A 16,493-nucleotide genomic window follows, 5' to 3' on the forward strand; every position below is an offset into this window, starting at 1 on the left:
CTGCCACCTTAGGTGTATGTGGCTGGCGCCTTAGCCGCTTGAGCCACAGGCGCCGAGCCCCACGGCTGGGTTTAAACCCGCCAATCTCGATATATGGGGCTGGCACCCTACTCACTGAGCCACAGGTGCCATCCCCCTGAGGTTTTCTAAGTATAAGATCATATCACCAGCAAAGAGCGAAAGTTTGACCTCACTGTGGAGAATTTCCCAAGCATTGTGAGAGACCCAGACACATACAGGTACTAGATAGTTATAGAACTCCAGGACAACTCAGTTCAAACAAAGCATCTTCTAAACACATTGTAATGAATTTGGCCAAAGTCAAAATGAAAGAGAAAATTCTGAAAGCAGCCAGGCATAAGCAACTTTTTAAGAATAAGGGTGGAAACATTAGGATAACAGCAGACTTTTCAGCAGAAACTTTATAAGCCAGAAGAGAGTGGTCACCTGTCTTTAACCTTCTTAAACAAAGCAAGCAACTTTCGGCCTAGTATTCTGTATCCTGCTAAACTAAGCTTCATATGCAATGGAAAAATAAAATATTTTGCTGATGTACAAACATGAGGAAATTTACCACTACAAGACCAGCTCTGCAGCAAGTACTCATACCTATTCTATACACAGACCATCACAATGAATGACCAGCAAAGTAAAGATATGCAGAAACTAAAGGACAAAGCCTAGCTTCCACAAAGGCCTAAGTGATAAAACTAAGCAATGGACCTCCACAAAGTAAGATGAACAGAACTCTACCATACTTATCAATTCTCTCAATAAATGTGAATGGCTTGAATTGCTCACTGAAGGGGCACAGGTTGGCTGACTGGGTAAAAAGGCACCAGCCAGGTAAGTGATGTCATCAGGAAACACATCTAACCTCCAGGATAAAACAAGACTCAGGGTGAAGAATTGGAAAACAATATTTCAGGAAATCAGAAAAAGGCAGATACATTGGGCATCAAACCAACAAATTGAAGAATGACAAAGATGGACACTGTGTACTGGTCACAGGAAAAATACGACAGGGAGACATTTCAATCCTAAGTATCTATGCACCCAACTTAAATGTTCCCAGTTATATAAAAGGAAGCCTAGCCAGTCTGAACAATATGATATCCTGCAACACCATAGTAACTGGAGATTTCAGCACCCCACTGGCAGAACTGGACCAATTCTCCAAGTAAACAAAGAAGCAATGGACTTGACATGGCTTTAGAAGAAATGAGGCTTTTCTTCTCATTGTGAATTGATGAGCTTTTTCTCCTCTTAAGGGAATTTCTGATGTCAGAGAGCTCCAGAAATTAAACTATGCTTTTATTCTTTGATGCATCAAATATTTATCAAATACCCACTTTTTGCTAAACCCAAAATAAATATAATCCCAGCTGTTAGAGAGCTCACAGTCTGGTTTGCAATAAAGTAAATAGATACTGTAATCAGTATGAACTGGTTTACAATTAAATAAATAGAAAAATCAGTACAGAAGCACGATGTTATGATGGAGTGAAATTAGAGTACCGTAGGAACACTCCTCCCTCTTTCCTTGCACTCTTCAGGAGGAAGAGCCTTGAGCTCTAAGATCCCGCCATCTGGGAGCTGCTGGGACAGAAAGGTTTTGCAGTGTTACTGGCACTAGTCCATCTAACCCTCTTGCCCAAAGCAAACTGTCTTTGGTCTCATAATCCCAAATTTCTTTTGCCTTCAACATTTAAAACATCCAGAACATTTGAGGTACAGAGACAAGGGAAAAAGGAAACTGCTGTGGTAAGATTCCTCAGGTCCTGCTATAAACAAGCAGGTAGACCTGGAAGTTGGAAGAGGTGGGAATGAAGGAGCTGTACAAGGAGCCTCCTGGATAGATCCTCCATCTTTTAATTTGAGAGCATGATAGTTCAGAAGAGGGTGTTAACACCAGTTGTATCCTAAAGAACTAGTTAAGGAAATTATTTCTTCTATGTACATGAAGCTCTTAGTACATCCCCTCATTATAACATTTATCTCACTGTATTGCATTTATCTATTTTTAAATCTACCTCTCCCTCAACTGTGAATGCTCAACCCATTTGTGCTCACCACTTGGCAGCTTTGGAGACCTCGAGGATAGAGAAAATCAAGATAACTTTATTGTGAGTTTTGTTGGATTGTAGTAATGATTTCTACACATTAATCTTTGGTTATCTATCTCGTAACAGCTTACAAAGAAAGCAAAAAGCAATCAGATCTTGCGCCCTGCTTCTTCCCTTCAGTTACTGCACAACCACCTCTCACTCACCCTGCTCCCTCCTCCTTTTGTACAAATGGGTCAGAAATGGCACAATTCAACTCCCCCTAGGAGAGTGTTCCAAGGGTCCAAGTTCTAATTAGCATCACAAAGGGATTGTTTCAGCCTCTCAGCCACTTAACCCTATTACCTAAGCCTTCAGACTATAGCTTATGATTTCAGTCTTTTTGGCATCACGTTCCTACAAGTTTATATTTTGCTTTTGTGATATCCTTGACTCCATAACCTGGGTCCTGAGCATACATATTTGTATTGATTATGGGAATAGGAAGAAACTAGCAGGTAGGAAGCTTATAAAGGAACAAACACAGAACAAGGAATATATCAGTTTGTTATATGTGCTTTTTATAAGCTAAGATTAATAATGATGGTAATGGAAGAGTGAAATGATGTCCTTTCAGTGTTAGGAAAGTTTTAAACATGAGGAAAAACAATAAAAAAATTCACTCTGGGATCTTCTCATCTCCATCAACTGGGCTACTGATTTCTAAATGTATAGACTTGCCCAAACTACTTGTATTATCTGTAAACATGTCTTAAAATGCCGCAGATGCTCAGAACAAATCTGGCCTGTACTGCTAATGAACATGCGAACGGTTTTCCCCATCTGCCACCTCTGTCTAAAAGGCTAAGAAGGCCTTCCTCCCTGATCACAAAGAACATAATTATTGTCTATAGAGAAGTCAGGTACAAAGGCCACCAGTCTTTGCAGGCCACCAGAGATTAACAGCTGCCTCTTTTTTGATTGGGAGAGGTAATAACAGTTACTCTGGTTAATAATTGGATGGATTCCCTGCCCATGTAATTCAGATTGAGGCTGTCATTTTTTGCTCGCCTCTAGCTAAGCTGGGTTATTAGAACAGAGCCAATAATCCTATTAGTCAGTTGTCAGTCTCTCAGTGGGAAAGAGCAGGGGAAGGCAGAGCTATTAAGGTGTTAAGCCAGGTAGGTAAGGAAAGCCACACATTTCATCTTTAGAGGTATCTGTTCTTTTCTTTTTTAGAAAGTGAAAGCAAGATTTATTCACAAAATATAGAAAGTCTGACTCCACAGACAACAGAAGCAAGTTCTCCCTGCAGTAGAGAACTGGGCAGGTATTTTTTTCTTTATCAAATGAAAATTATAAAGCTCTTTATGAAAGCGTTTTGTTTTACATATCTGGATGCAGAGTTGTTACAAAAAATGTAAAAGCGAGAAGGAAAGATACCTTATTATCCTTTAGGATGAGATAGTTTCACTCAGTGAAGAAACTTTGCTTGGTATCTACAGTGATGCATCCTGTGCTCCTGTTAGGAACACAGAAAGGAACATTCAAGCTTTGCAGTCTAGTAGGTGGACACAAATAATTTTAGGTAAGGTAGCAAGTGAGAAGAGCCACAGAAGAAATACAGTTAGATATACAGAGAGTTTCATCTTTAGTTGAGGTGATCAGGAAAGGCTTAATGGAACAAGCAGCATTTGATCTTGGTCTTAAAGGATTAAGAGATAGTGTTTGAACATTATGAATTCAGAAAGTGGCAGTTTGAATGGAGAGAATGATGGGTAAACATTTTTAGTATACTTACTTTTTATGGATACTGAGGGGGATGAGGACAAGTATGTGTATAAGATGGTGTGTTTGAAGAGCATCCAGCTTTGTGTGGTGGGGGGTACTGGGGAGGGAACTGTCATGATTTATTTTCTAACAGACAATATCAGAAGATACAACTACATAGGTTTCTCCATCGATCACATATTCATAAGACATTATTGGCTCAACAGTGAGAAAGCCACGCCTGTCTTCTCTATAACAGTATCCCCTTCTGGGTATAACTAGTTACTATTATTGTGTTCACTTACAGTGCCAAAGAGAAAAACGCAACTTGGAAAGAGAAAAAAAAAACAAAAAAACCCTGGGCAGTAGTCTAGATCCACATTTCTATAATGGCCTTCCACACAGTGGAGAAAGACTCATGAACTTAGAGTCTTGCTTTCTCTGTCCTTGTGAAAGTTTTATGATTGAAAGAATTTTGTAATTCTACAACCTTAGTTTTTTTTTTTTTTTAAAGTATATTCCAAAAACAAAGAAAATGAAACATTCAGGATTGGGACAGCATATAAAACGGGTTCCTAGATGACAGAGCTCGTCCACTTCCCCGCATACAGTTACCTTAAAGTACGCAGTGCCCCTTCCCACAGTTAGACTCGTAGTTGTCTTTTCCATTTTGGTTCAGTAATTTCCACCTGTTCTACCTCGAAATAGGTGTGGACATAATCATTCTAGGTTGTACACATTTTCTGTGTATACACTTTTTCACAAGTAAGAAAGCTACTTTCAAAACCCACTTCTTTTCAGAATTAAAAAATTCTGGTCTGTATTTGTTTTGGAATAATTTTTTTTCCTTTTTTAAAAATTTGTTTTATTTTTTTGCAAAGCAGCATAGCAATGATTGTGTTTGTAAGATTGCCTGAGGTTGAGATCATCACCATAAGTATAACTTGTATATTAGTAAACAAAAAAGAGAACAGGAGAAGGAACTGGTTGTTGATTGAGGGAGGGAGCCACCCCAGTTTCTAGAGGTTTCACTTTGTCTGCGTTTCTCCTTCCATGCAAATTCCCCCTTACCTTAGTCACATAATAGGCCTGTAGGAATGAGACTGAAGGATTTCCATCAAAATAGAGATCTGGCTGCTTCTTGGCAAGCCAGAATCTGTCTGCATATGGATTTGGTTCTACCTAACCAGGGTTTTAACATACTTTATATTTAGAAATATCAATACTTTATATTAGACTTAATATGTAAAAATCCACTAACTGCTCTCTTAGAAAAAAATTGAATGATCTGGCCACACCTGGCCAATATTCTGTCAATATTCTAAAACAATATTCTGTCAATATTCTAAAACACTCAAGGTAGGGCTTATACACTCCACCATTCATATGAACACCTATGTGAACACCTACTGTGTGCTGGGTATTTTCCCAAGTGCTAGAGTTAAAATTGTTTAAATTGCTTTTATTTGTATAAATATACTGGGTAAACTGTAATTTTGCTACATGATACAGTACAACTTCTGTAAATTGACCACCCAAGGGACCATAACAATCTGGTCATCATCCAGAGGTGGTCAGCAGAAGGAACTAGGCCTGCTGTACTGATATGTATGTTTGCTGCATGTCTGGTCTGTGAAAATTAGGTCAGCTTAAGGAGGTGGTCAGTGTGGAGAGGTGTTAGCGATGGAGGTTCTACTGTATTGTGTAGTGGTGAAGTCAGGACGTTTAGTGTATCCATCGCCTGAATATTGTACATTTAACCCATGAAGTAATTTCTCGTTTCCCTCCCCACACCCTCCACCCTTCCAGGTCTCCGTTGTCTGTTGTACACACTCCACGTCCACATGTACACAATATTTAGCTCTCACTTATAAGTGAGAAAGTGTGTTGTATTTGTCTTTCTGGGTCTGAATTGTTTCATTTAAGATAATAACATCCAGTTCTATTATTTTGTTGCTAAAAAAGGCATGACTACAATCTGTTTTATGGCTGAATAGTGTTCTGTTGTGTATATATGCCACATTGACCGACTTTATTCAGTCGGTCACTTTTCTCCAAATCTTCATCAACATCTTTTATTTTTAATCTTTTTAGTAGTGTGATTCTGGCTGGTGAGAGATGATATCTCACTGTGGTTTTAATTTGCATTTCTTTGATGATTAGTGATACTGAGCACTTTTATATGCTGATGGCCATTTGTATGTCTTTTTTTGAAAACTGTCTCTTGGTGCCCTTCGCTCACTTTTTAATAGAGCATCTAGTCCTGTTGTGGCAGTAAAGCATCGGAAGTGTGAAGAGAACAGCATATGGGAGGTGCCTCATGACTGGCACAGCAGGTTAGTGTGGTGGAATAGAGGAACAGGAGATAGGGAGCTTTCTGCTTCCTTCAAGTCTACCTGGATTGTTGTGTGAAAATTATTTCCTTTTTAGATTTGCATGTAAAGTGTTCCATATCACATGCTTGGCAAGTTTTTTTTTTCTTAATTTTAACATTTGTGTGGTTCACCACTGAGCAGCTTGATTTTTCCTTCACCATGAGGTAAGCAGTCATCTCTGATGACACAGGATGGTTTCCCCCTCCTCTGTGTAGAGAGACGGGGAAAGGTGCTGTCATTCTGTCAGAGAACGGGATCTAGGGAACCCTGTGATCCAGGTTGTACTCACGTGCCTCTACCTCGTGTTAATCTATCACGTCTCACAGGGCATGTTTGCTATCTGAAATAAATCCTTTTGTTTGTTCCTTCTGTTGCTTATTCATTCATTTGTCAGGTATTATTTACCATTCCTGTTCTGTGCCAGGGCAGGGGCTGTAAAGATGAGTCAGATGCTGCTCTTGAGGAGCATAGAGACGAGAGAGGGGAAACTGTGAGCAGGGCGGAGATAGTGGGATAAATGGGAGCGGACACAGGACACAAGGGAAGTTAGGAGGATACTGAGGAGTATTTCTAACTGGTCACGTCTACAGAAGAGAGTCCTGAGGTAGCTTGTTGCATTTTTATCCAGAAACACACAAAACCACATTTCTTAATTTCAGGGAGATATTTGTGAGACTTTTTATTTCATAGTTGGCTTTGCTTAATTTTTTTTGAAAAGCTATAAATAATAGTTTAAAACTTCAAAATTTCAATATTCAGTAGTTCATTAGTAAAAAAGTTGGTTTTGAATGGCATTTATCTGCCTAAAATTGGCTTATTTTGCTCTGTTTAATGTCTATTAGAGCCTGGTCTTCAGTTTTTTGAGAGGTCACATCCATGTAGCTGGCACTGCATAAAAGACTTTGAGGATTTTTTTAAAAGGCATAAATGTATACATTAAAATGGTCTGCTTTTACTCAATCCTTTTCCCCTTCACTTCTGCAGTGTTGACCCAGTTCCCTCCCATTGTGGAAAGCCCACAGGAATAGCCACGGTGCTGCTGTTTCCCTGTGGGCAGACCCATAACTGGTGCGTCTGCTCAGCTTGAAGCGTCGTATACTTTGTCTTAGAATTGAGAGATGTTGATCCATAAAGGCTACTCCTAGCGTATGCCCAACATAGCTGCATGTCACATGTACCAAATACATGGGCAAAAATGTTTCAAGCAGTATTGTCCATATTCCACTAAAATGGAACATGAGGGAGAGTTTAGTTGCTGTCTTGATGGTTGTTAAGAAGGTTCAAGGTGAACGTGTCCTTCAGTCTTGAAAAACTGACTCTCATTCTTTTGTCATGAAGCTCAAATCCAGCGAAGAACCATTCTATGAGGCAAATACCATAACAAGAATGGAGGATTCCTGCCTGGGGTCATACCAGAGAAATTATTAACTATTTGCATTTTCACAGTTTAACCATGTAAAGTATCTTTGTTAGTCATTCAGTAACCACTGGGCACTTACTGAGGACATTCCCCATGCTAAGTGTTGGGCATGTGGATGAGTCAGACATGGTCTCTGATGTCAGCAAGCTCAGAGTTTGGTGGGGATACAAAGATGAAAATCTAGAGGATCATCTCTTCTGGGAAGAGAGAGTATATGCAAAAGCACAGAGGCATGGAGGGGTATGGTTTATATAGGGATTTGGTTGAGAGAAGCCCCTGCTAGGAGGCTATTGGAGAGGGATCAGATTCTGAAGAATTGTTCTAAGTTATTTGGGCCTCATTCTGCAGACAGTTAGGAAACAGTGATTGGAGAATTTTAAACACAGATTGGCATGATTACATTTACTCTTTAGAATATTTGCTCATTGCATATATAAACATCCAGGGCAGAACTACTCAAATGGTGTCCATGGGCCAGTGCTAGGCCACTTTTACCAGAATACAATGAGATAAATACACAAATCAAGAGTAAGTTTTACCAAATCAATGGAGTAATTTTATGTCTGTTGCATCTAATACAGTAAACTGACCACTGTAGGGACTGTAGCAAACTGATTAACATATAGAGGTGGTAAGATAAGGCACTGGGCCTACTGTACTGATGCATGTGGTATGTGTCCAGTCTATGAAAATTAGGTACACTTAAGGAAGTGGTCAGTGTAGGAACTATTTGCATTTTGATAGTTAAAACCATGGAAGTTCTGCTGTATTTTAAAATGTGGGCTCCTACTTAGCTCATCTTTTATTTTCCGTTTGTTCAATACTTTATTTTATGGTATTTCACAAAAGTATCAATCTATAATAAAACATTTTAAAAACAAAAAACTGGTTTTTACATAGAGAGTTTGGGGAGCAGTGCTCTAGAGAATATATTGGCTAGGGTAAGCCTGAACCCAGAAATGCTAGTTAGGAGGTTGCTGCAGTACCTTAATCCAGAGAGTGTGGGCACTTGACCTGATGTCAAGTGCACTTGATGTGGACACTTGAGCTGATGTGGGCACAGCAAGAGGCGTGGGTATAGACGGCAAGAGCTGTGACACAAGTAATTTTGTCAGAACCTAGAGACCAAATCAGTGTGAAAACTTAGAGAAAGTGTTTAGATGAGCAGATCTTTTAAGACTCTACTAAAAGTGCCTTACCTTATACATTGCTACAAACTTCTCCATGCCTGTTTTACCAAGATTTTTCATTTATTTTTTAATGTGGTTATGCGTTTTTAATATTTTTCAATATTTCATCTATAATTCCTATTTACTTTGTGTCTAAGAAGAAAGGAGGGCTGTATATATATATATATGTTTATTTTCCCATCACGACCCAGACTCCCTCTGCTATTTTCTCTACACTTCAGATGTTTCCATGGTTTCCTAGGCCTCTCATACAAAAGTATGGGTGTGATAACCAGTCTCTACCAAATTAAATATAGAAAACATTTGTACATACAGACGTCCTCAAACTATGGCCCGTGGGCCACATACGGCCCACCTAGGACATTTGTCTGGCCCACCGGGTATTTTGCCGCCGCTGCCTGTCCTGCTTAGCAGCCGACTCATCCCGGGGTCTGCAGTCTGGCCTTCCAACAGTCTGAGGGACAGTGAACTGGCCCCCTGTTTAAAAAGTTTGAGGACCCCCTTATATGAAATTCTACATTACACAAAGCTAAGTTATGGTATTGTAAATCAAATGAGTGATCTTCAGGGAGGAGGGATTGACTGCAAAGGGGTCATGAGGAAATGTTCTGGGGCGATGAGAATGGTTGACCCTGGACAAGCATTTGTCAAATTTGATTGAACAGTATATTTACCATCTGAGTCTTTTACCCAACTTTAAAGTAGACCTCAATTTAAAAAAAATTTTTTTAACCAGAAATAGCTGGTACACATGTTTAATTTCCATGGTCATTAGGAAATGGCAAATGAAGTGAAAACCAAGTTTTGGTGAGAATGTGAAATAACTGAAATTAGCACTGTACTGTGGTGTGTATGCAAATGTTTCCAAATATTTTAGATTGCTGTTTGGCTGTAGCTACTAAAACTGAGCCTGTGTACACTGTGTGACCCAGCATAGTATTCTCCAAAGTTTCAAAGTAGAAATAACCTAAATGTCAGTCGGCAGGGAATTATTTAAGGTTGTGGAGAGTCAGGCAAAGGAATAATACACAGCAAGGAAAGTGAAACAGAGGCAGCAGCATGGATGAGTTAGAAATAAACAATTGAGCAGGAAAAGCTGGATACAATAGGATATATACAACATGATTCTATTTCTATAGGTTTGAAAAGAAGGCAAAATGAATTTATGATTTTAAATGTCAAGATAGCCTTTACCTTTTGGAAAGTGCTCCCTAGTGAGTAGCATGGGTACCAGAGATACTGTGGCATGCTACAAAGCTATATTTTTAAATTTTGGAGTTGTTACAGAGTGTGTTCAACTTGCTAGAACTCAACTAGCTATACAGTTGTGCTTAGTGTATCAGAGGTTATTATTTTCTAGTTATATCGACACCTTAGCATAAGAAGGAATGGTAACAATGTGACATTTTTTTTTTTTTTTTTTTTTTTGAGACAGAGCCTCAAGCTGTCCCCCTGGGTAGAGTGCCGTGGCATTACAGCTCACAGCAACCTCCAACTCCTGGGCTCAAGCGAGTCTCCTGCCTCCGCCTCCCAAGTAGCTGGGACCACAGGCGCCCGCCACAACGCCCGGCTATTTTTTGGTTGCAGCCGTCATTGTTGTTTGGCGGGTCCGGGCTGGGGATTCGAACCCGCCACCTTAGGTGTACGTGGCTGGCGCCTTAGCCAGTTGAGCTATAGGCGCCGAGCCACAACGTGACATTTTTAAATAAATTACTGACCTCTTAGATTGTGCAATTTTCTGATTAGTTTTATTGCAAAGAAACATTTTCCATTCTAAAATTATTAAGAATGACTTCTTGTCTAGCTTTCACAGTGAACTTATTATAGTCACAGAGTATACTTTATTGTGTACAAAAGAGGAAAGAATTGACGTGCTTACACTGCCAAACTGCAGACACCAATAATTGATAATTGCTCAAAACATTAGAAGAATCAGACAAATAAATTAGAGAGAGTCTATGTATACTTATATCTTAACCCGCTCCCAACCCCAGAAGAAAAAAATACCTCTATTTTTAAAAGAAGTTTTGAGCGTGGTGAACTGTAGACTGCTGGAAGAAATGTAAGGTAGTGTTGTAATGGAGGGTGTGCATTAGTTTGCTTGAGGCTGCCATAACAAAATACAAAAGTGGGTTACTTAAACAAAAGAATCGTATTTTCCTACACTTTTAGAGGCTGGACGTCCGTCCAAGGCCAACGTTTCAGCAGGTTTGGTTTCTCCTGAGGCCCCTCTCCCTGGCTCATGGATGGACTCCTCTCCCTGTGTTCTCACGTGGCTTTTGTACTGTGCTGCCATGCCCCTAGTGTCTCTTTCTCTTCCTATAAGAATAGCAGACCCTCCCCTACCAGCCTCACTTCTCTGTAACTGAATCACCTCTTAAAAAATTTATCTCGGCTCGGCACCTGTGGCTCAAACAGCTAAGGCACCAGCCACATACGCCTGAGCTGGCGGGTTCAAATCCAGTCTGGGCCCACCAAAACAACAATGATGGCTGCAACCAAAAAAAAAAAAAAAAAAAAAAGGCATTGTGTCGGGCGCCTATAGTCCCAGTTACTTGGGAGGCGGAGGCAGGAAAATCACTTGAGCCCAGGAGTTGGAGGTTGCTGTGAGCTGTGATGCCACGGTACTCTATCCAGGGTGACAGCTTGATGTTCTGTCTGAAAAAAAAAAAAATTATCTCCACATACAGTTATAGTCTGAGGTACTAGGGGTTGGTACTTCCACATAGGAATTTTGGAAGGTTATAATTCAGGCCAAAATAGGTTTTTGTCATTTTTTATATAATACAGTGATTTTGCCTTGAAAACAAACACAGTGTAGCATAGAATCACTCTTCCCTCCTCATGCAGAACTTGGAGAAGGTCCTTCCTACAAGAATTGTATGCAATTCAGACAATGAACAGAAATAACCATAGGTTTAGTTCTAAAGTGAATACTTAATATTCTCCAAAAAATAACTGAAGTGTTAAAAAAAGACACAGCTAAAATGGTTATATATTAAATTTTTTACATTGCTAAAGAAAAACATTCTAGTAGAAGATATCTTTGTGAAAGTTGATGTATCTTGTTAGGTGGTAATTACGATTATAAAATGATGTGGTTTTATAAGTATTGCTAAAAATTTCTATTTTTTTTATGTTTTTTACCTCCACCTGCAGTGTTTTATCCCTTCCCCCTTTCTTTTGCCCATTTTACATAAAACTTCAGCTCTCTCAGAGAAGAATATACTGGCCCTTTTCCCAGTATATAGTTGTTTCCCCCATTATGCTCATAGAGGTTTTCTTTATCTTCAATGTACTTATCATAATTAAGATCATCTTATTTCTAATTATCTGATTACTATTGGCCCCACCCACTAAACTTTAAGCTTCGTGGTGGACAGCAGCTATGCCTGTCATGTTCACCCTGTTGATCTTTATTACCTAGCTCCAAGTAAGCATTGAACAAATATTTATCGAATAATTGAACCGACAGAATGTATCAGACTACAACTAAATATTTTATTTGGTTATAATTTTATGTCTGGGAAACTGGGCTAACTTCTGTTTGTATTTCTTTCTAGAATGTAGCAGATCAGATTGCATTTCAAACTGCTGGTGGATTAACAGCCCTCGAACACATCCTTCAAGCAGTAGTTCCAGCCACAAATGTGAACGCAGTTGCACGAATTCCTCCTAAGTAAGTATAATTTCTTAATCTGTCTTTTATGTTTCATTTGTGGGCCATTTCTGCCCTATGGTTTCCATATGGGGGACTGCAAGAAAATTGTGTGTTCAGGGTTGACTAGCAAAAGCTTACACTTGCCATTAGAGAGAAAAACAGAGGCGCTCAACTTCACTTAGAAAACTCAATTGAGCCTAAAAAGCCTTATAAAGGAAATCTCTTTGGTCTATCACCTGCTCTAATTCTAAATCAAGAAGAATTGATGAACTTCTGGGCAGTTCTAACTGTTTTCAAAGGTTGAACAGAAGTAAATTGTAGTAACAGAGAGCCAGCTTTTTGTGGTGCATGTAAACAAAGGTAAGTAAGTATTAACACATTAACAAAAGCCTGAGCTGTGAAATTTGAAGACGTTTCTAACATATAGGAAGCACAGTCAGAGGCCAAGACTGCCATAGTCTAGAGTCCAAGCCAAATTGCTGGGAACTAAATTGCACTTTGGTCTCGAGCTGAAGATTACTCTTTGTCATAAGGGTCCTGTGTAGCATTAGACCTAATATCTGCTTCCGTCGTCTCTTAATTCACCCTTTAGCCCTGGCCCTAGGCCATGGTAGCAGACAGTTTGACTTCTGGAGTATTGTGTTCCTGGGTTGGAACATGCACAATTTCTGGATGTTTTGTGGAGACTCTTTCTTATATAGCTGTATGAGTTCAAATAAGACATTTTAATAAAAGTTAATTCATTCCACTAAGAAAACTTATTATAGTATTGAGCATAGTAAAAGTGAACGTTTCATTTGTCCATTGGATACAACAGGACATGAGTATGCTATCTTTTTTCCTAAGAGACATTTTTGTAAAACAGAAATGGCATTGAATTTGGAGTCCAACAAACCTGGGTTCCAGTTTTACTTCTGTCAGTTATTGGCTGGGAGAACTTGGGCAAATGCCTTAATCTCAATGCATCCCTTTGCTCATTTGGAAAAGTAAAGATAATCTGCTTTACCTCACAGTGCTACTGTGGGGATTAGTTGAAATAATGTATGTGAGAGCTCTTTGTAAATTGTAGAGTTTTATAAATGTTTAAGTGGGAGCTTTTAAGATAGTAGTCTTGCCTGGTTTAAGACAGTGTTGTATACTTGACGTGAGATGTTTTTAAGTACAAAGTTTTTGACACTGAAGTTAATTTGTGTTCCTTTGCTCTACTCACAAAGTAGTGATTCATGAAGGAAGGCACAGGTTATTCTTTACATCATAGTTATTCTATAAAGTAGGAAGCTCCACATTGGGCTAAGCACAGTGGCTCATGTCTGTAATCCTAGCACTCCGGGAGGCTGAGGCAGGATGACAGAACCTATCCAGGTCAGGAGTTTGAGACCAGCCTGAGCTAGACTGAGACCCCGCCTCTACAAAAAATTGGGAAAAATAGCTGGACTTGGGAGGCTGAGGCAGGACAATCACTTGAGCCCAGGAGTTTGTGGTTGTAGTGAACTATGATAATGCCACTGCACTCAGGTGACAGAGTTGAGACACTGTCTCAAAAAAAGAAAAGAAAAAGAAAGCTCTATATTAGGCAGTTACAGTGAGGATAGAGGTTTTTCTAGCCCAGAATGGACTTCATTTTCAGGGTGTTGCTGGGTCTGTTGTTTTATTGATTGTATTTTAACTGGCAGGGAGGGAGAAAGGAATAATAACTATTTTAGGTAAGAAAGGAAGTTGTATTTGTTTCTTTAGGACAGTTCTTTGATAACTTTTAATAATTCATGCCATTTATCCTAAATACACCTAGAGTTTTTATTTTGTTTCTTCTTTTCTTTCTGGTAGGCTTCAGTATGCATGACACGAGTGCTCTGGCTCCTAGCCTGAATTAAATGTGTGTTTTCTAAAAGCATCTTTGTCATTGTGCAAAGAGAAATTTGTTCTGGTACTTATCTGTGCCTCATCTTTAGGAAGATGTTTCCACAGTTCCTAAAAAGTAGTATGCAAGAATTAGCACTCTCTCTTTGGGAAGGAGCCTTGGAATCCTGAGGGTCCAGACCAGTGCCCCTCATCTGGTCAGCACCAGCAGACCACAGGTTGGGATTGAGAGTGTGTTCCTTGATCTCACCTTAGACTGATATATATTCCTTCCTCAAAGAGGCCAGCACCCAGGGATGTGGGTATCTGGCATTGACTCTGGGATTCCCCTTTTTTGAGCATAGCCTCCACACCATCACTCTCCTTTCTAAACCAGCCTCACTTCTCATCACTAAAGGATTAAAGTGGTGAGACTGTTACACTGTTTACTCAGATGGGCAAAAGAAACTTCATAACTATAATATTTCAGATTCAGATGTAGAATCAGAGTGTATTGTCACTGTTGGGCACAAATTAGTGGCTTAATTCAAAAAATACTCTGTCTCAGTTTCCTTCCAACTGCCCTCCTACCCAAATTCCCGTCTTGGCCTTGGGCTTTCCACAGTCCCAGGGTATTCCTTTTGCTCTCAACCTGTCCAGATTCTTCCTTTGCATCCTAATGAGTTCCCATCCCTCAACTCCATGAACCTTCTGCCACCTTACCTCGTGCTATTTCCTGCCTCCTGTGGCATTTTATGGCTCTTACCTAGAAAGACTGGTTAGAATATCCTATTTAATTTTTCTGGGTGATAAACAGCAAAGGATATGAGACATTTAAGCCACTCTCTAATAAGGGTTACGGTGTTAGGGCCTGAAATCCTGTGATGTGTCCCCATCTCTGCAGCCCTGAGCTCTGTGTGAGTGTGTAAGCCAGCTCTCTGCTCCCCTCACCTTCCTGCCCTTGTCACATCTCACTGCATTTAGTACCTTAGTGGTTGTGTGTCTTCATCCTATACTTACTGCCGCATGACTTCCTTGAATGAGGATTTGCTTCTAACAGCTTTTTTTACATATGAAATTGAGAATTGTATCTGCTTTTAGAAATAACTTTGTGAAACCTTTGCAAATCTTCAATGAGTTGTTTTGCTTTTGTTAGACCAGGGAAAGCCCATAAAACTGCTTTAATCATTTTCAAGTTATCATTGAGAACGCTTAGTCAGGATGTAGAGTTTCAAAATCATCTTATAAGTGAGTTCCAATAAAATTGTTTTTGGTGCCAAGAAAGATCACCCTGAAACAAGACAACTGGCATTTTATGTTGTGTGTACTTACAGCAAGACTCATTGTTATTCTGCCTCCAAATGTTTAATTGCAGAAAACAAGTACAAAAGAATGAATGACATATTTCTAGCCTTTTTAAAATTTAGAGTAACAATATTATTCTGTCATAGCTTTCAATACTTGAAAATAAATGGTGCCTTTTAATTTTCTTTGGACATAAGGAATATGCTGTGAAATATGATGGGTCTGCTTGGACTAGAAGCTGTGACTAAAGCTTTGTGTGATACTTTTATAGTGTGTTTACATAATAGCAACAGCAAAAGTGAGAGGTGGTACTCACTGGCACTCTGAATCTCTAAGCCTGTCCCGGCAGCAGCAGACGTTCATCATTCACAAGGGACCCAGCAAATCTCGCAAGCCACAAAAAAGTGTCTCTGGGCTGGAGTCTCCCCCGGGTTGCCTTTTACTTATTTGGCATTCCTAACTCCTGGCAGATACTCAAAGACAATATGGGGCTGAATAGTGAACTCCCTAAGCTCCTTCAGGTGGTTCTTTGGTAAGGTGACCAGATTTTAACATTGGTAAAGCAGGACACCATGGAGGGTGGGGCCTGACAACAATGCAAACTTTGATAAGCTGTTCTCGATAGTCAGTTCTCAACAATTATTTGTTATTATTAAAGTTTAACATTGTAAAATTAACAAAAATAATATAAAATGCATATCCTGGCAGAATAGCCACATGGCAACCAAAAACCGTATATTCCCTTCCTGTTCTCTCATGTTCACTAGCTTGTCGTGCATTCTTTCCAAAAATCGGGGCTTTTTAAAAATGCCTCAGGACACAGGACAAATTGTTAAAAATTGGGACTGCCCCACCAAAAGCTGGATTTCTGGTCACCTTAGTCTGGGGGGG

At 39.6% G+C, this 16,493-nt stretch overlaps 1 protein-coding gene across 1 annotated transcript in view; it reads left to right on the plus strand.

Annotated features, from left to right (window-relative positions):
- SCAPER (S-phase cyclin A associated protein in the ER) overlaps positions 1-16,493 on the plus strand; it is a 444,723-nt gene that overhangs the window by 290,726 nt on the left and 137,504 nt on the right. The window contains exon 24 of the mRNA XM_012801961.2: positions 12,364-12,479. Within this exon, the coding sequence (XP_012657415.1) occupies positions 12,364-12,479 (116 nt within the window). The remainder of the gene's footprint in view (positions 1-12,363; positions 12,480-16,493) is intronic.

The sequence above is a fragment of the Otolemur garnettii genome, unplaced genomic scaffold (genome assembly GCF_000181295.1).
Source record: "Otolemur garnettii isolate 467f Iridium unplaced genomic scaffold, OtoGar3 scaffold00011, whole genome shotgun sequence".
Lineage (NCBI taxonomy): Eukaryota > Metazoa > Chordata > Mammalia > Primates > Galagidae > Otolemur > Otolemur garnettii.